The sequence below is a fragment of the Epinephelus lanceolatus genome, chromosome 6 (genome assembly GCF_041903045.1).
Source record: "Epinephelus lanceolatus isolate andai-2023 chromosome 6, ASM4190304v1, whole genome shotgun sequence".
Taxonomy (NCBI): domain Eukaryota; kingdom Metazoa; phylum Chordata; class Actinopteri; order Perciformes; family Serranidae; genus Epinephelus; species Epinephelus lanceolatus.
In genome coordinates, this window is record NC_135739.1 from 5132997 (window position 1) to 5150128 (window position 17132).

A 17132-nucleotide genomic window follows, 5' to 3' on the forward strand; every position below is an offset into this window, starting at 1 on the left:
CACTGTTGCAACTATTTTTGTAACATTTGAGTCAATTGTCAAGCAACACACCCCCAAAATAACTTAGTTCCCTTCTATGAGTCCTATTCCTATAATAAGTCTTCTCTGATTCTATCAATGTAAATTACATATCTTTGGGTTTTGGACTGTTGGTCGCTTAAAACAAGACATTACAAGATGTCATCTTTAGTTTCTGGCGTATTGTGATAATGAATCTGCCTACATTAAAGGCATTTTGGCAAAATAAAATGTTTATTAATGTGCTACATTCCTCAGACAGCCCGAGGAACCACTGTTGCAACTATTTTTGTAACATTTGAGTCAATTGTCAAGCAACACACCCCCAAAATAACTTAGTTCCCTTCTATGAGTCCTATTCCTATAATAAGTCTTTTCTGATTCTATCAATGTAAATTACATATCTTTGGGTTTTGGACTGTTGGTCGCTTAAAACAAGACATTACAAGATGTCATCTTTAGTTTCTGGCGTATTGTGATAATGAATCTGCCTACATTAAAGGCATTTTGGCAAAATAAAATGTTTATTAATGTGCTACATTCCTCAGACAGCCCGAGGAACCACTGTTGCAACTATTTTTGTAACATTTGAGTCAATTGTCAAGCAACAAACCCCCAAAATAACTTAGTTCCCTTCTATGAGTCCTATTCCTATAATAAGTCTTTTCTGATTCTATCAATGTAAATTACATATCTTTGGGTTTTGGACTGTTGGTCGCTTAAAACAAGACATTACAAGATGTCATCTTTAGTTTCTGGCGTATTGTGATAATGAATCTGCCTACATTAAAGGTATTTGGGCAAAAGCATGTGTAATGAATGCACTAGTACTCAGAATGTTGTTCAATGCATTGAATGCACCAGCGAGGATTTTATTTTGAAAATCTTAACTGGAAGTGCTTCTTTAAATTACTATCTAGTTAACTTAACGTTGAAGATACACTGTATGTGGAGCAGACACACTTGATGTGTCCATATCAATTCTCTGATGTCGCCTTAATATTTCTTGATTGTTTGTTTTATTGAAAGAGCTTCCAACATGTTCGTCAAAGTGCTTTTATTTTGACAGGTCACACCGGAAACGGCTGTATATACGGTAGCACACTTCACCTACTTCAGAAGTTAACTATGGTACGTGGTAGGTAACCAACGGGTTTTCTTACGTAGTAACGTTAGTTAAGCTGTGAACTTTAAAAACACAATAGGTGTTGGACAGACGAGCCGGGCAGACATGATGCTTCCTCGCAGGCAGGACTACGGGATGAAGAGGACCGGAGGACCGCGCAGTGGCTCCGTTATAAACTTTAGGACCACGGTAATCCCGGGCTCCGTCCGCCGCAGTTCCGCAGTGTTGCCGTCCGTGCTAACGTTTCTGGTGATCGTAGCATCCGGAGGCCTGCTGCTCATGATAGAGAAAGGAATGCTGAACAGCATGGAGACGCCTCCACCCCGGGGGAGCGGCAAGCGGCTGGACTTCATGCGGCAAGTTGGGAAGCACAGTCCGGGTGGTGTGGACGTGGACTCCCAGGTACAGTCATGTTAATACACCGGAAACTTCTGGGGAAGTTTACCAGTAGTGAATTGTTCCGGTGCAGCCAGCGGCGATTTTGATTTGTCTCGTGACTGTGTGAGTTATTATTTCACAACATTATAAGATCTGTGTCAGAAACTGAGGGATTTAAGGCTCTTACAGTCGTTTCATTAGTGCTGTATGCAGTGGGTCATGAGCCACTTTCACTTGGTCATCAAAGGGAAAACCACAAACTATTTTTAAAACGTAGTGGTTTGTTACTGTGTTCATTAAAACCCTCATATGTACATTTTGTAATCTTAATTTTGTGATCTTTATAATGGGATCAAATGGTATATAGCTGGTCAGATGTAATCCCAGATTAAAAGTGTGCATGTCGTTTTTATTTTTTAAGTAACTCTTGCCATTTCCCAAACATCTGCTCACTTTAAAGGGGCACTTAGTGGTTTTAGTGTTGGACTTTCATAATGCTGGGGAACTCCCAACATATCATTTTAATGAGGAACAAAAAAAAAGAATCAGCAGAGGCTGAGATATCCTGACTTTCAGTCCCATCATGCAACTTGAGAAGCCTTTTGTACACAGAGATGGCACTGTAGCCTCCTGAGACCCTGTGTCCTCATATGAGGACATCACATTTTGGGCTATACTTCATTCTGCTTAACTCAGACCTGTTGTCCTTGCTCGTGGACACTTGTTTGTGCCATCTAGTGGTAGTAAGAGCACAATACAGTAATCCATGTTAAAACAAGATGGCAGCCATCTCTGCCAAGTCAGTCTGCAGCAGATCCTGACACAAAAGTGGACAAGATCCAAAACCTGATCACATTTTATGGTTGAAACGTGTTTATTTATGATTAATAATGTTTGTAGTTTGATGTGGCGACAAATCTGCCTAATTTGAGTAACAGTAACAAATACTCGTTTTAAGACACTAGGACTTTATTATCTTCTCATTTGAGGACACTGGAACCTAATTAGTGTTTGGGTGGGTCCTACTGATCCCAAATTGCTAGGAGACATTTAAAAAAAAAAGTCTGGGTCTCAGGAGGATAGGGCCGCTTCAAAGTCCTGTCTTTACTCCACTGTGCATTTTTACACAGAACCAAACATAAGAGGCATCATGACGCTCCAGTGTGTGATTTCAGATTCATGCCAGCATAAGGAAGCAAAAAAATAAATCATTACGCTTGACACAAGTGTTGGCCTTTAGTGTGACATATAACATCACTTTCTAAGCAACAACAATGGAATAACATGGCAATGCTAATTATTTACCATTCCTGTTAAGGAGCTCCATCACCCAGTTGTGTTTTTTTCCTCAGAGACAGCATCTTTCTTCAGTTGTTCCCAATGAGGAGAGAGCGCTCTGCCTCTTCTGTGTGGCAGCTCCATGCGCTTTAAGATGAATATCTCTGAACTTTTCAGAAAGGCGCCGGTGACGTCACTGCTGCTCCTTTAGCTTGGCTACTGTCTGCTATCACAGCAAAGATAGAAAAGCTCATTTTTGGGAGCAGATCACCCGGCAGACACTGGATGTTGCTAGTGAGTGTTGTGCTTTTATCACTGTTCACTTTGTAAGCTTGATGTTGACTGTGTAGTCAACCCTCTGTTAATGTAGCGATGCATTAGCTAACTAGCTAACATCAGTGTCAAGATATTGTTGTCATAGAAACATATCCATACAGAGCACATCATTAAAAAAGCGCTGGGTGCGTTTTTTGATGAAGCACTTCCCAGCGCCCTGCCACTGCCTTTCTGCTGAAGACAAACACTGTGCACACAGGCCTTTACAGACATTTTTGGCCGCCGTTGTTCTTCTTTGAGTTAGCTGCTAACTGCTGCTAACTGCTTTGTAAATTTCCCACATTGGATCGCACACATTAACACGTCATCACAACGTCACACCTCTCCCGTGCACTGTCCTGTCCTGCCGGCTGCCCCTTTAACACAGATGCCAATTCAGGGCTGTTGCTACCTCTGGGGTTAAAGGGGAGACAACTCAGTCCCCCCATTCTGCGACCGTATCTTTTATACACAACAGCGAGGGGGCAAAATGGCATGCTAGTCCTGCCTTGAACAGCCAGGGTAAAGGGGCTATAGTCTTTTCATCAGTACTCATATCTTTCAAACTCCACACCTCCAGCTTGTATGCAGTCTGTCTGTTAAAACATTTTCAAATCTCAAAGAGATAACTGTGTGAGGGTGATTTTCCCAGACTTGACCATATACAGCTGATTCCACAGGCTGAGTAATAGGAGCTGTGACTAGTAAACTTATTGGTGTAACGCTCCCTAAAGTCACTGGTTTGTGTTCACATTTAGATCCTCCAGGAGATCCGTAACCGCACCATCAGGACCATGTGCAGCCAGAAGAACATGCCCCACAGCATTTGGTCCCTGAGCCCTGTGCAGAGGAAGACGCTGCTGCAGCACATCCTGGTGAATGACCAGTACCACTTCCTCTACTGCTACGTCCCCAAGGTGGCCTGCTCCAACTGGAAGAGGGTTCTGAAGGTTCTGAACGGAGCTCTGGAGAGCGTGGACGTCAACATCAAGATGGACCACCGCAGCGACCTGCTGTTTTTGTCCTCTCTTAAACCAGATGAGATCCGCTACCGCCTCAAGCACTACTACAAGTTCATGTTTGTGCGGGAGCCCATGGAGCGCCTGCTTTCTGCGTACAGGAACAAGTTTGGAGAGATTGAGTCCTACCAGAAAAAATACGGGGTAGAGATCATAAAGCGGTACAGAAAAGGCCACGCTAAGGAGTCAGCTGTAACGGGAGATGATGTGACATTTGCAGAGTTCATCCGTTACTTGCTGGATGAGGATGTGGAACGCATGAATGAGCACTGGATGCCAATGTACAACTTGTGCCAACCCTGCGCTGTGTCCTACGACTTCATTGGCTCCTATGAGCACCTTGAAAGTGATTCGGAGTTTGTGCTCCAGCGCATTGGAGCGCCTCCTCATGTGCGCTTCCCAGAGAGGCAAACGTGGTACAAGCCGGTCACCACAGAGACACTGCACTATTATCTGTGCACCTTGCCACAGAAGCTACTGAGGGAACTCCTGCCCAAGTACATTTTAGACTTCTCCCTCTTCACTTATCCTCTCCCCAACACAACCACTGAGCACTGCCGACATTAAATGTGCAATGTTTTATAGTTTTTAGATTATTTTTGATAGAGAATCTTTTTTTTTTTTTTTTTTTTACTATTTTTATTCCTAGGGAACAAACCGTATTTTGATAGCTGTTACACATTGTTACTTGAGATGTTGGAATGCCATCAAAAAATGCTGATTATAGGAAGAGATGCAGACTTGAAAACCACTAAAGCTTGAAATCAGCTGAAGACAAAGACAAAAATGTAAATCACTGTCCAATTTCAACATGTTCCTTTCATGCACTGTTACAGTAAATGAACCAATTCAGTATATATTGATAGAAATGTAAAAACGGTTGCAAGACCAAACTTTGTATTTTGCTTGTTTCTTCATGTACATAGTGGAGATGGTTTAAAGGTCGATAGTTTCTGTGGGCATTCAGTGGTTTAGCAGGCTAAAACACAAACTCACAGGTTTGTGGGATTTAAATCAAGCTTGTGTCTCTTTGTTTCTTATGTCGCAGCCTCTCCTCCCCATCCGGCTCCCATTTTTTTTCCTATAACCATGGACTATTTAGCTCATAATAAAACAAAAGTTGAAGTTTTGTGATGTACATCACAGCAATTTCTTATTTTGTATTGCTTTATTTTATGAATAATTTAATAATTTAAACAGCATTGAAAAAAAAACAAGAATAAAAAAACAAGAATATTAAGCACAACACATGTAACCACAGGGTCAAACTAATACTGCTCTTGCTACATTTATGAGGTTAAAGTCGTTAAGTACAAAATTTATTTTAGAAGCACTGACTCATTCTTGAAGCTGAATCCAAATTTTATCAATGACTGAAACGTACTGACGGAGAGGACACTTTGCATCCAGATATGCAAGAGGAGTCAATGAGAAGATGGATATTTGAATGGAAACAAATCACAGTAAATGTTAGCACAGTCATTAGTTTAAGTCGTGGCATGATTTCATCCTGGGTGCCTCAGGCTGAGCTCGTACATAAAGTTGCTTGAGGCTAATTAATGCCAAGACTTGTGACCTCAACAACTCATGTCCAAGCACAAGCTTCTAGTGGTTTCTGACTCACTCATCAGATCCTTCATTTTGTCTGCCTCTCTAGTCGTTAATCCTTGAAGCTCACGCTTCTGAAAAGAGAAAGAGAAAGGATTTTAAAAATAGTTACAGCTCATCATTTTTTATTTTTACCCAAAAACTGTGCTTCCTGTTTAATATTAAAAACTAAATAGCTAAATTCCCAAATTGAAAATCTAAACCAAAAACATTGAGCACTAAAACAGCTGTATCACATTCACGTCCAAAGCCTTACTTGTCTGCTGACTTGTCAGTGGAGCGGTTAAGAGTGCGGAGGATGGAGCGCTCTGGGGACGTGTGATGAGGACTGGCGGAGAGGGAAGACGAACTCTGCAAGGACGAGAAGGACACACCCTGTCTGCGCATCTCCTGGACTGCCCTTTCACTGAGGACAGAGAGACAATTAGACAATCACAAAATGTATTGTTTGTGCCTCCAGTGTGTCGTTACATCTCCATAACTACAACATGTATCAAAGTTGTAAGTACGTACTTGTAAATTGCTTCAACACTTTTGATAATAAAGCCGTTTGAGTCATTTTTTAAGCAAAAATGTCAGAAGTCATTGATTCTAGCCTCTCACCTGAATATTTGCAGGGGGAGGTTGTCTCATATGTATGTGTTATATCTATATCAGGGATCTACATCTTTACGCTCGCCAGCAAAAGTGATGGTAAAAGCCAACCCCAGCATTTTTTAAAAAAGATTTTAGGGCATCTTCCCTTTATTGATTGTACAGCTCAAGAGAGACAGGAAAGGTGGAAGAGAGAGGGGGGATGACATGCAGCAAAATCGCCACAGGTTGAAACTGAAACCGTCCCACTGCAAAGGCTTCAGTCTATATCGGGCACACACTCCACCAGGTGAGCTAGAGGTCGCCCCTATACATGTGTTTTTTTTGGCGCTGTGTCTCTTGGATGCTGCTGCTGCTTACAGTGTGGCACCTGATCACAAACTTTAATAGCAGCCCAACTTTACCTGAGCATTGTACAGGCATCCCGAACACAGAGAAGATGAAGAAAAAAGGACAGTACAAGCAGAGGGCAGAGTCTCTGCAGAAAAAATACACCACCTCACACTGAGAGTGGGTCATAAGTGATGATTGATTGATTACTTCTGTATGAGTCTATACATTGCTAGTTTATATTGGTAATATATGCACAGGTATATATTGATTTTTCACATTCTTTTGGTCACTTTTACTTCCGGTAGTAACTGGCACAGGTGTGGGTGTGGTTTTACATTATTTTACTCGTCATTCACTGGCGTCGCAGCTTTTTAGACGAAGAGGGTGAGTGTTTGGCACCGTTATTTTCTGTTGACTAACCGCATACCGTAATATTTTCTTTCATCTCATTTTGCTATAGTTATCGAGTTGTTTTTGAACGAGTCACAGTTAAGAGCCTACTCAGCCTCTTAGCTGCTTTTTCATTGATAGTAGTCGCTACACCAATTAAGATCTTATATTTAGATCAGTGAATTCAGTGTCCTTTAAGACTTTTTAAGGATCCGATATTTGTAGTTGAATATTTTTGGGTTTTGGTCTGTTGGTCAGACACAACAATATCATCGCCTTGGGCTCTGATAAGGTGAGAAAATAATTGGCAGGTTAACTGATAATAAAAATAATCTTTTAGTTGCAGGCCTGAGTTTCCAGATATTCTAAAAGAAGGAAAGCATTTTTATTTTCACCAAAGCTTGTATGAAGAAATTGTTTGTTTCGAGCTGCAAGAGGACATTTCCAGTCATGTTTCTCCATCCTGATGATCTACTTTAAAGATCAAAAGTGATGAAAGTTTTTTTCAGCCTACTCCAACTCAATACGAAAATAATTTAGTTTGTGAACACTAGTGTTGCATCAGTTATAATAATAATTACATATTAGTTGAATTTTAATCACACAGCTTAACACAAAATACCTTTTGTAGATATGCTGACAGATCTAATTTGTGTCAGACTTGATTTCTGTGCTGAGGTAAGAGTTGTAAAGTCAACGTCAGTGTGAAGACCGACACTTGTTCAGCTCACCGTTCAAAGCGTTCAGTCGTCAACTGTCTTTTCAGAACGTCCATCTCCGTCTGCAGCTGAGACACTTTGCCGCGGAGCTGGGACACCTCCCTGGCATGCTCCGCGCTGAGTGTATTAACACACATGCAAACATATCAGAATCAGCTGTTTGAACAAAAAGGCATTTATCCAAGTCTCACAGTTTAAGTCAGAATACTTTATTTACGTTTTGCTGTCAGCCAGGGTCAGCCTATCACGTAGGACCTTCAGCTCCGACTCCCTCTCGCTGGCTGTCAGGTGGGTTTGGAACTCCTTGTGCCGATTGGTGGAGAGAAGGGTCTCAAGGTTACGGACAGTCAGCCTCTCACTGGCAAGTTGTTTCTTCAGTAGCTCTGCCTCTGACTGAACATCCTCCAGTTCTCCGGTAACCTACAAAACATGCACATTGTATTTAGAGAAAGCATAAATAAATGTTGTTGATCACTTACATGTATAACCTCCAGTTGGATGCAACCAGCTCAGAGCAAAGTTAGCAGGCCCCACCCTCTCTAGATCCATGCTCCTGGAGGTGAGCTGACGTGCAGCGAGCTCCTTGCCAGAGTCCAGTTTGACACACAGCTCCCTGACGGATGCCAGATCCGAGAGGAGTGCGGCCTTCTCCTCCTGTGTTTTGCGTAGCTCCTCCTCTAATCGGGACATCCCTCGAACCAGTGATGATACTTGGGCCTCATAAGCCTGCAGGGCCTGTGCGTGCTTGGGAAACAGTGGAGGGGAAAGGTACATTCATCACGTGATGGTGTACATATAGGAACTGAATGTTGAACTGTCCAGTGTAATCTCACATTGAAACATACGACTTCCACATACACTTGCCCACAATGTGGGTGCATCAGCAGCTTCCATCCCGTGTCTTACTTGTTGGATTTCTCTCTCCTGGTGGCCGACAGTGTCACGGAGGTGCCTGCGTTCAGTGTCTGAAGAAAGCAGCTCCAGGCGAATGGAGTTATTGAGGCCTTCAGCCTGCTGCAACTTCTGCTCCCGCTCCTCCACCTCAGAGTGAGCCATCCTGAAACGCTCCAGCAAGTCCCTGTTCTCCTGCTCCTGTGGGTCAACACAGCAGTCAACTGGCTGACAGGACAGGGTATATAGGATGGCAATATCTACTATACAGAGCCTTAAACAACTATAGAAGTGGACAGTTTTGTCTTGCCTTTGTGGCCATCAGCTTCTCTATTCTGGACACTTCAGAAATGTACGAGTGGACCCTCAACTTCAGCTCATCCTTCTCGTGCAACGCCTCCTCCATCTCCACATGTACAGCCTGCACAAACACAACAGGAGCTGCTGTTATTTTGTCTTAGTTTCCATCTTTTCTTCATCTGTGACACAAAGGAAACAACCACAGACTAAAAACAGTACTGTTCATAACATACTTGATTCTCTCTGGTCATTGTAGCCAGGTCATCTTGCAGCCTCCTGTTCTCTCTGATTGTGATTTCCTTGTCTCTCCTGAGTCCTGCCAGCTCCTCCTGACAGGCATCCAGCTGCCTTCTCAGACTGGTGATCTCCCTCTCACGGCTGTTTAACGCCCCCTGCAGCTGACTGCCAGGATCACATATTAAGAAATCAGCTTATTGAGGGGGAGGTATGACTCTCAGTCGCATTTAGTTGCTTTAAAAATCAACGCAGAACTTTGAGAGCACAATACTCACGCTAGTGAATTGTCCATGTTTGTGACTGTGAGTCGCACATCTTCAAGGGTCTGTTCCTGTGTTTATACCACATAATTAAGCTTCATTAGTAGTACTCATCCAGCACAACTCATGATCCCTGGCTGTGAAGAGATCCCTTGCTAAAGTGATTCCAGTGGAAGTGATGGGGGACAAAATCCAGAGTCCCGATTCCATACAAACATGTATTTAAGTTTACTGGATGTTAATTTGAGGCTTCAGCAGTCTGAATTAGTCAAATCAAGTGGGTTTCTTCCCAGGTTAGAGCCAGTTAAAGCCCCATTTAAACCAAACATATTCACTGTGGTTAAAACTCAGTGCACAGAAAGAGGACTGTGGGTTTTTTCCTCACCTACTGTAAACTGGATGAGACATTTTCAATGCCAGTATGAACAGGTGGAATGATTACATGGACCAGTAACTCTTTCATGGTACATATGGGCATGTGAGTATTGTTTTAAGCAGACTTGGAAAAATAAAGTGAGTCTATACTTGTTGTCTCGTAGCTACCTTTTTCGACAGCTCGTCCTGGAGAACAACCAGTTTTTCAGTCTTCTGATCCACCTCATCCTGCAGAGCATCTTTCTCTCTGTCCAAAGCAGAGATGGACTTCTGAAGAACAGACACTTCCTCCTTGTGCTTGGAGCCTCGCTGACTCAGCTCCCCTGTCGCACAAAACAAAACACAAATAAATAAATAAAAAATCAAGCAAACGGCAGAGCAGCCAGAGAGGGAGAGGGCATTACAACAATACAGCACCAACTGTGGCAGTCCATCCTGCACCTCATAAAATCCACAAATATTTACCTATTGTCTCCTCCAGTTTCTCAATCTGCTCATGGGCAGCATGCAGCTCATTCACTTTCACAGACAGCCTGTGCTGGGTATCAGACAGTGACTGCTCCATCTGCTCCTGTAGCAGCCTACAGACAGAGACAACCACTGATCATTTTCAGCTCACAATATGCATTTAACACACCTCCTGGAAGTAGAATAATGGGGTCAGAACCTCGGCAGTGTTAAGTTGATACTGCAGATATACATTACATATCACTGTATCATAGTCATATGATTCAATTTCTACATTTTTTCGACACAGACCTCAGAGCATTAGCCTCGGCCCTCTGCTGAGAAACCTCCTCTGCGTTCTGGGCCAGAACAGCGGACCGAACCTTCAGCTCCTCCTCAGCAGCCTCCCTGTTCTCCTTCAGCAGAATAACCTGTGACCGCAGGTCCAGTCTCTCCCGCTCCAACTACACCCCAAAACAGACACAGTGACACAAACCCAATCAGGACCAAAGTAACAGTAGTGACCTTCACATAATAACTGTGTCCTGCGACTTTTCAGGCATTTTTAGACATCATGAGCACTTGGCGTGGGGACAATGTTTGAGCAGATTTATTAAACATCCACCAGGCTTACACTCTTAACGGCATTCTCCAGGTCAAGAATCCTCCTCTCTTCTCCCTGTCGGTCTGTGAGAGCTGAAGTCTGGGCAACCTGCAAGAAGTTTAAATATTTGTGTGTTCGGCTCAGCGCATTCCAAGTTATAAAAGGAGTTTACAATGTGCCAGTGTGGTTTTTGTGCTGAGCTGAACGAGGAACAGATTTAGGTAGAGCTGCAACAAATTATTTTTTGTATTTTCAAATAATCTGCAGATTATGCTTTCAATTAATTGGTTACTCATATAAATGTCAGAATAAATGTACAAAATACTGACAAATTGCCAAGATGACATATTCAAATGTCTTGCTTTGTCCAACCAACTGTCTAAAATCCAAACATATTCAGTTTCCTGTAACAGAAAACTAAGAAAAGCAGCAAATATTGGCGTTAAATTTTTGCTCAAAATGACTGAAATGTTGGATCAATTGTTAGAATTGTTGCTGATGGACTTTCTGTCAACTGAAATATTTTTATAGGCTAAATGTTGCAGCTCTAGATTCTAGCAAATGAAATATTCAAGATGATGGATATATTAAAGATTTGCACGTGGGGAGGAATAGCATTTCATCTGTGGACCATAATGATGTACACCATGGCAGACATCACTCTGGGACTAACCTTTAATCTTTCCATCAGCGCGTCTCTTTCAGCGGTCATCTGCTGGATTCTGATTTCTGCCTGTTTGATCTCCTCCCTCAGTTTCAAGAGGTCAGCTGACACATCTGTGCTACGGGCCAGCTTCAAGTCCTCTTGAGTCTGAGTGAACGAAAACATCTGGGGCTTAACAGAGTAAAATAAGAAGTTTCCACGTGTTGAAGTAATGTTTCTCTCACTCACTTGTTTAAACAGTGTTTTGAAATGGTCTCTCTCAGAGCTGAGGCCCCTCACATTGCTCTGAATGTCCTCCATGTGCTTCTCAAAGTCCAGCAGAGCAGCCTTCAGCTCGTCTCTTTCTTGTACTAAACGAAGAAGTTCTGTCTCTGAAACACCTCCCTGAAAATGTGAGGCCATTATGTGCTTTTTGCTTCAGTTTTACAAGGATCACCATGTTTTATTTTATGGTGTCTTACCCTTTTGGACCAAGGACTTCTGCCCCTGCTTGGGCTACGACTGGGGCTTACATCCTGACTGCCTGCCCCTCTGGTTCTTTTGTAACGCTCAGCCTCTCGGCGATAGAAATCCCTCTCCTCCTCCAGACTCTTGACAAACGCATCCAGCCGCGACGGGGAGCGTTCTCTTCCACAAACACCATATTTAGTTCTCATGGCCTCCAACTCCAGCACCAGGTCTTTGTCTAGGACACAGCAGCATGTCAGTAAGACACTAACATCAACAATGTAAAGCTGCTGTAAGAATCTGTTTTAAGAGTTGTTTACCAGCTGCCATCATTTTCTCAATTTTGTCCTGCAGCCTCATTTTCTCCTCCTCCAAGAAATTCACCAGTCCCTCCATTTTCTCATTCTGCTCTTTGAACTCCACCAGCTGGTCTCTGAGTCGGTCTTTTTCAAAGTCACCTTCTGACTGCTCCTGAATTCAATCATTTACAACAGACTTTGTTTTTAGCGTGTGTAACAGCACAAGGCAGATTTTTGGCAAAATACAACAGTTTATGGTCACTGAAGAATCTCAGTTATACACTAAAATTCAGTAGTATTCCAATGAAGGACACTACTGTACTGTACATACCCTTCTTAGTTTTGTGATAATATCTTCCAAGTCTTCGATGATTTTATGTTGCCTTTGAATTTCTTTCTGTTGAAAGAAAAGATTTGAGGTTTGTTTTTACTGTACCAGTTCACACTTTGTTATCTTACACACATGCAGCTTGAGAAAAATCGAATTATTGGCCTAGTCCGACTGAAACCGGATTTTTAAATGCACGTAAACAGTTTAGTCCGACTGAAATTGGACTATCCGTAGCTCCACTAACACACCTAGATAATTTGATGGAAAATCGAACTATTGCTGCATGTATCCACTTAGTCCGACTGGAGTAAGACTCGCTGTTTCTTTCGCAGTCTAACACCCAGAAGAAGAAGATGATGATGTAGCAGCAGTGCAGTAACTCCCGGAAAAACAAACTAACAAACATCATGGCGACCGAGAAGCAGAAGTCACACTTCTGGACAGGCAAGGAAACTACATTCATGCTCCAAAAGCTAAAGGAGCTAAACATTTTGAAGTTTATGGATGGTAGGAAAACGCGAAACGCGGATTTATTTTAAAAAGTTTCTGTACAATATCCGGAACTAGTTCAATATGCACTAAATTAAAAAGGACACAGCGCCGCCTATCGAGGCGGAGTCAGATGTGCTTGGTCAGAAATGTGACTTTCGCTTCTGCATTAGACTCAGACAAGGAGAGAAGTCCAACTTGACTGATTAGCCGAGCTATGAGCTTAGCTCGACAACCGTGTGCATGTAAACGTACTGACAGTTTGTAAATGGATTTTACAAACAGAATAAAAGTCCTTGTTCAGACACCAGCCCAAATCCATTGTTTCAGCATATCCAGATAGTATTCAGATTGGTTTTAGGAAACCTGGACTGCAGATTAGCCAAAAAATGTTTGCAAAAATCACATTTAGTGGTGGTTTAAGATGTGATTCCTATCAGATTTCTACAGATGTGTCTCAGTCTAGACGCTCAAATCGGATTCCAAAGTGTTTTTGAACACAACACATGATGACAACGTCAAATTCAGAGTGATGGAGGTGCTAAGCTGCTACTGGCAGGGCGCTAAAGAGGACAACATTAGAAACAACAGTCAGTTGACAGATACAAAAATAGATTGTTTGGAGAGCAAAATGATGGACCTCCATTTCTCATGCTTCTGCTTTGGAAAGCTACATCACCTGCGTTGCTACGTAGTTACTGACACCTACGGTGTTACCGCAGCAACCCATGCCAATAGGCTGGTGATGTCTGGACACACAAATCCCATCTGATTACTTGCAAAAACAGTGCTGACAGTCTGTCTTCAAGATCTGATTAGAGAAACGAATCTGCCATCTGAGCGTAGGCAAAATGTTGACATTTTAATTTTGTCTTTCTTCCTGCTTTCTCATCGTCTTACTTTAGTTTCCTGCAGTTCCATGTCAGCAGTTTCCAACACGTGCTCCTTGTCCATCTCCATCCGCTTTGCGAGGTCATCTATGTGCGTCAGCTCTTCACACAGTTCCAGGTTCTTTAATGACAGATTGGCCACTTCAGTGGAGGCGTCCTCCTTCTTCTGCTGCAGCGCCTCTACCTTCTGCTCCAGCACCCTGTTGTTCTCCTGTAGATATTCAATCTGTACAACACAAAGCAGCCACTCAGGGTCAACACACAGGAGGGTGGGTACAAGCAACCCAGCAGACAACTTCATTTCCAATAAATATTCAATATGCATTTTTACGTCAGGGAAAATATCCTGTGTTAGCAACACTTGCCTGAAGGTTAAGATGGGCGATCAGTTTCTCGTTGCTGACGTGCTGAGCCTCGAGGGAAATTACGTCATGAGGTCGTCCTCCTTGAAGAGCACGATTCAAACGCTCAATCTCTCTGTCCCTCTCCTCCACCTAGAAGTATTTACAAAATAAAGCAGCATCTCAACACTTCTTTAACAGCATTTGACATGTCACAGCATTAAATGCTTCTAGTCTTACCTGTGTATTTATGTGTTGTATACATTCTTGAGCATTTTCCAGGTCTAGTTTGACCTTTATGATATCTTCCTGAAGCTCATGAATTCTACAAATAATAATTACAGCGAGTTAAACAGTAGTTGAAGCAGTAGCAATAATACGGATCAATAATTAACACACCCATCAAGTTGTTGCTAAGAAAACAAACCTTCCATCTGCCAGCTGCAGCAGGTCAGCGATATACGGATCATCAGGCTGCGACACAGGATAGGCTGTTGTAGAGGAGGAAGGTATGAGCTCGTCGATCTGCATCCTCTGTCGTCTGAAAGGGATGCTACGCTTCTTTCCACCTGTGAGTGTGTGAGAGGGGAAAGGAGGATCCAATTCTTCAGTTATGGTTAACATGTGATTTCTGGTTGCTCTTTAAAAGATACCAACATTTACGAAAGTCACATCAATGTGTTGTCATCGAGACCCCTGGCATTACCTGGTGTCTGCACCACAGCTTGCATGTTCTTCTCCTGCAGCTGTTGGATGCGCTCAGCTTTCGCCTTGCTATCCTTCTCCAAGCAGCGAACTTTGTGCACATACTGATTATTTAAAAACTTCAGGTCAGATGTCTCATGGTCCAACTTCCTGATTTGGGTCTTGAGCTCTGAAACAAGACAAGTTATCAAGCCAGTTGTGTGTGTGTGTGTGTACTCATTAAGGATGTGGGAACATGTTTCAGATTGCCTACTACCATTTAAAAAACATTGCAAAAGTCAGAGGAATAATGTCAAAGTGAGACCTTGAAAGGATCACCCACGCCTTTATTCCCAGTAGATTAGATTATTGCAATGGTCCGTTTGTAGGGCTTCAGATTATTCAGAATGCTGCTGCTAGGGTCCTGACAAAAACTAGGAAATATGACCACATTACTCCAGCTCTAAAATCCTTACACTGGTCATCTGTCACTAAGAGAATTGGTTTCAAAATTTTTGCTGCTCGCGTATAAATCATTCTGTGGCTCAGTCCCCAAATAATGTATATATCTGACATGCTTGTGACATATGAACCTTCTAGGACCCTGAGGACATCTGGGGCCACATTACTGACCATGCCAAGAGTCAGAATAAAGCATAGTGAAGCGTTGTGTTATCATGCAGCACAAACCTGGAATAACCTCTCAGATGATGTTAGACGACTCGATAACTTTTAAGTCAAATCTAAAAACACTCCTCTTTTACACTGCCTACTCCACCATGTAGACTGCAACCTTACCTTTACACTTAATTCTAAATAATCTTTTTATCTTTGCACCTCGTCTGCACTTGTGCTATTTTTAATGATTTATCTATTGTTTTGAATTGTAAATCATTTAGTAATTAATTTTACCTTTTATATCTTTTTTCTCTTAACTATTTTCTGTATCCTTTATTATGTTTTATATTTCATTGCACTGTAAAGCACTTTGAAGTGCCCTTGTGTATGAAATGTGCTATACAATTAAAGCTGCCTTGCCTTGCCTACTGAGAAGGGGAGCAACAGGTGATCACAGCTTACCCCTGCTAACACGGTCCTTCTCCTCCTTCAGCTTGAGGAGCTCGAGGTGCAGCTCATTGTTCTCCCTCACCACCCGGGCATTCTCCGCCCTGTAGGGCTCCAGGAGAGCATCAAAGTTGCGACTCTCCTTCTCAGTTTTACCTGCCGACAGTTTGGCATTGCGCAGGCTTTCTGTAGTGTGCACCAGGTCACTGTAACACAGAGGAAGACACGTCTGTACAGCTCATGGACTGTTATAGACTGGCTGACATTAAGGGATGAAGAGGAGCAGGTGCTGTGAGGATAAAAGCTTCACCTGAATAGTTTCTCCACTAGTGGCAGTGACTCTATACCCAGTGGGTGTCGGTAGCCCAGCTGATCCAGACGCTTCCTCAAATTGACATATTTCCTTTCTGCGCTGTTGTTCATGGCTAAAACCATGACGCAAACACATTGGATAAGTTAGTAAGACAGCTACACACAGACGGTGTTTATAATAACGTGAAATAAACAACGTCGACATGCTAACTGTTGTGCTTGCTAACCATGTTAGCCAGTTTCAATGTTGGCTAACGTCACGTAGCTAGCTTACACGCTAATAAGTCAACATTAGCATCATGTGTGGTTAGCTACTGAGCTATCTTTAGCGATAACAATTAGCATCAGCCATTAAAGTTACTGTTTGGTTACCAATAAGCTAGCTAGCGTTAAATCTCAGGTGGTTTGTCTCAACTTACCGAGCTTGGACGGACACTGCTCTCCTGACAGCTAGCTTACTAACGTCAAATTGCTTCTCTACGTAACCGACATAAGTGTGTTTCTTTGGCCAGTAACTTGCACTACGTTCTTGGTAGCGTTACATTTTGTTCTTCGTTAATGTTTGTTAATGAACAACTCTTGAATTAACATGTTTCCGCGGTAAAGAGGTTTGAAAAGAGCGCCGATGATCTCCGGTTTGGATTCGTCACCATGGAAGTGAGACACTGTGGAGCATCTGGGGGAGCGTGTTTTGTCAACCGGCGCTGTCCGTGCATAC

General features: G+C 42.6%; 2 protein-coding genes across 3 annotated transcripts; one reads left to right on the forward strand and one right to left on the reverse strand.

Annotated features, from left to right (window-relative positions):
* The first annotated feature begins 1053 nt into the window (after window positions 1–1053).
* Window positions 1054–6315, forward strand: chst14 (carbohydrate (N-acetylgalactosamine 4-0) sulfotransferase 14). The gene is made up of 2 exons (XM_033622423.2): window positions 1054–1546; window positions 3874–6315. The coding sequence occupies exons 1-2, from the start codon at window positions 1250–1252 to the stop codon at window positions 4699–4701; spliced, it is 1125 nt and encodes a 374-aa protein (XP_033478314.1). The 5' UTR covers window positions 1054–1249; the 3' UTR covers window positions 4702–6315.
* Window positions 5284–17099, reverse strand: cep135 (centrosomal protein 135). Of its 2 annotated transcripts, XM_033622421.2 has the most exons (26): window positions 16834–17099; window positions 16413–16527; window positions 16118–16308; window positions 15060–15227; window positions 14781–14922; window positions 14594–14678; window positions 14378–14506; window positions 14023–14238; window positions 12634–12699; window positions 12324–12474; window positions 12018–12241; window positions 11785–11940; window positions 11566–11703; window positions 10923–11000; window positions 10601–10752; window positions 10307–10422; window positions 10010–10164; window positions 9482–9537; window positions 9203–9371; window positions 8980–9090; window positions 8685–8870; window positions 8313–8522; window positions 7996–8198; window positions 7791–7895; window positions 5999–6148; window positions 5284–5816 (listed from the first exon to the last, which is right to left on the reverse strand). In XM_033622421.2, exons 2-26 carry the CDS (start codon window positions 16523–16525, stop codon window positions 5795–5797), a joined length of 3492 nt encoding a protein of 1163 aa, XP_033478312.2. In that variant the 5' UTR covers window positions 16526–16527; window positions 16834–17099; the 3' UTR covers window positions 5284–5794. The 2 variants fall into 2 exon arrangements, with proteins under 2 accessions (XP_033478312.2, XP_033478313.2); XM_033622422.2 differs by lacking the exon at window positions 5284–5816 and having other exon boundaries at window positions 5995–6148; window positions 16834–16861.
* Between the last annotated feature and the right edge of the window lie 33 nt (window positions 17100–17132).

What these genes read in the sequence shown, in the direction of transcription:
- chst14 (XM_033622423.2), top strand. Translation starts at nt 1,250, where the DNA reads ATGATGCTTCCTCGCAGGCAGGACTACGGGATGAAGAGGACCGGAGGA. An exon ending in GTGTGGACGTGGACTCCCAG is followed by an intron (nt 1,547 to 3,873) that starts GTACAGTCATGT and finishes GTTCACATTTAG; the next exon opens with ATCCTCCAGGAGATCCGTAA.
- cep135 (XM_033622421.2), bottom strand. Translation starts at nt 16,525, where the DNA reads ATGAACAACAGCGCAGAAAGGAAATATGTCAATTTGAGGAAGCGTCTG. An exon ending in CTGCAGCTGGCAGATGGAAG is followed by an intron (nt 14,679 to 14,780) that starts GTTTGTTTTCTT and finishes TATTATTTGTAG; the next exon opens with AATTCATGAGCTTCAGGAAG. An exon ending in CAATGACCAGAGAGAATCAA is followed by an intron (nt 9,091 to 9,202) that starts GTATGTTATGAA and finishes GTGTTTGTGCAG; the next exon opens with GCTGTACATGTGGAGATGGA.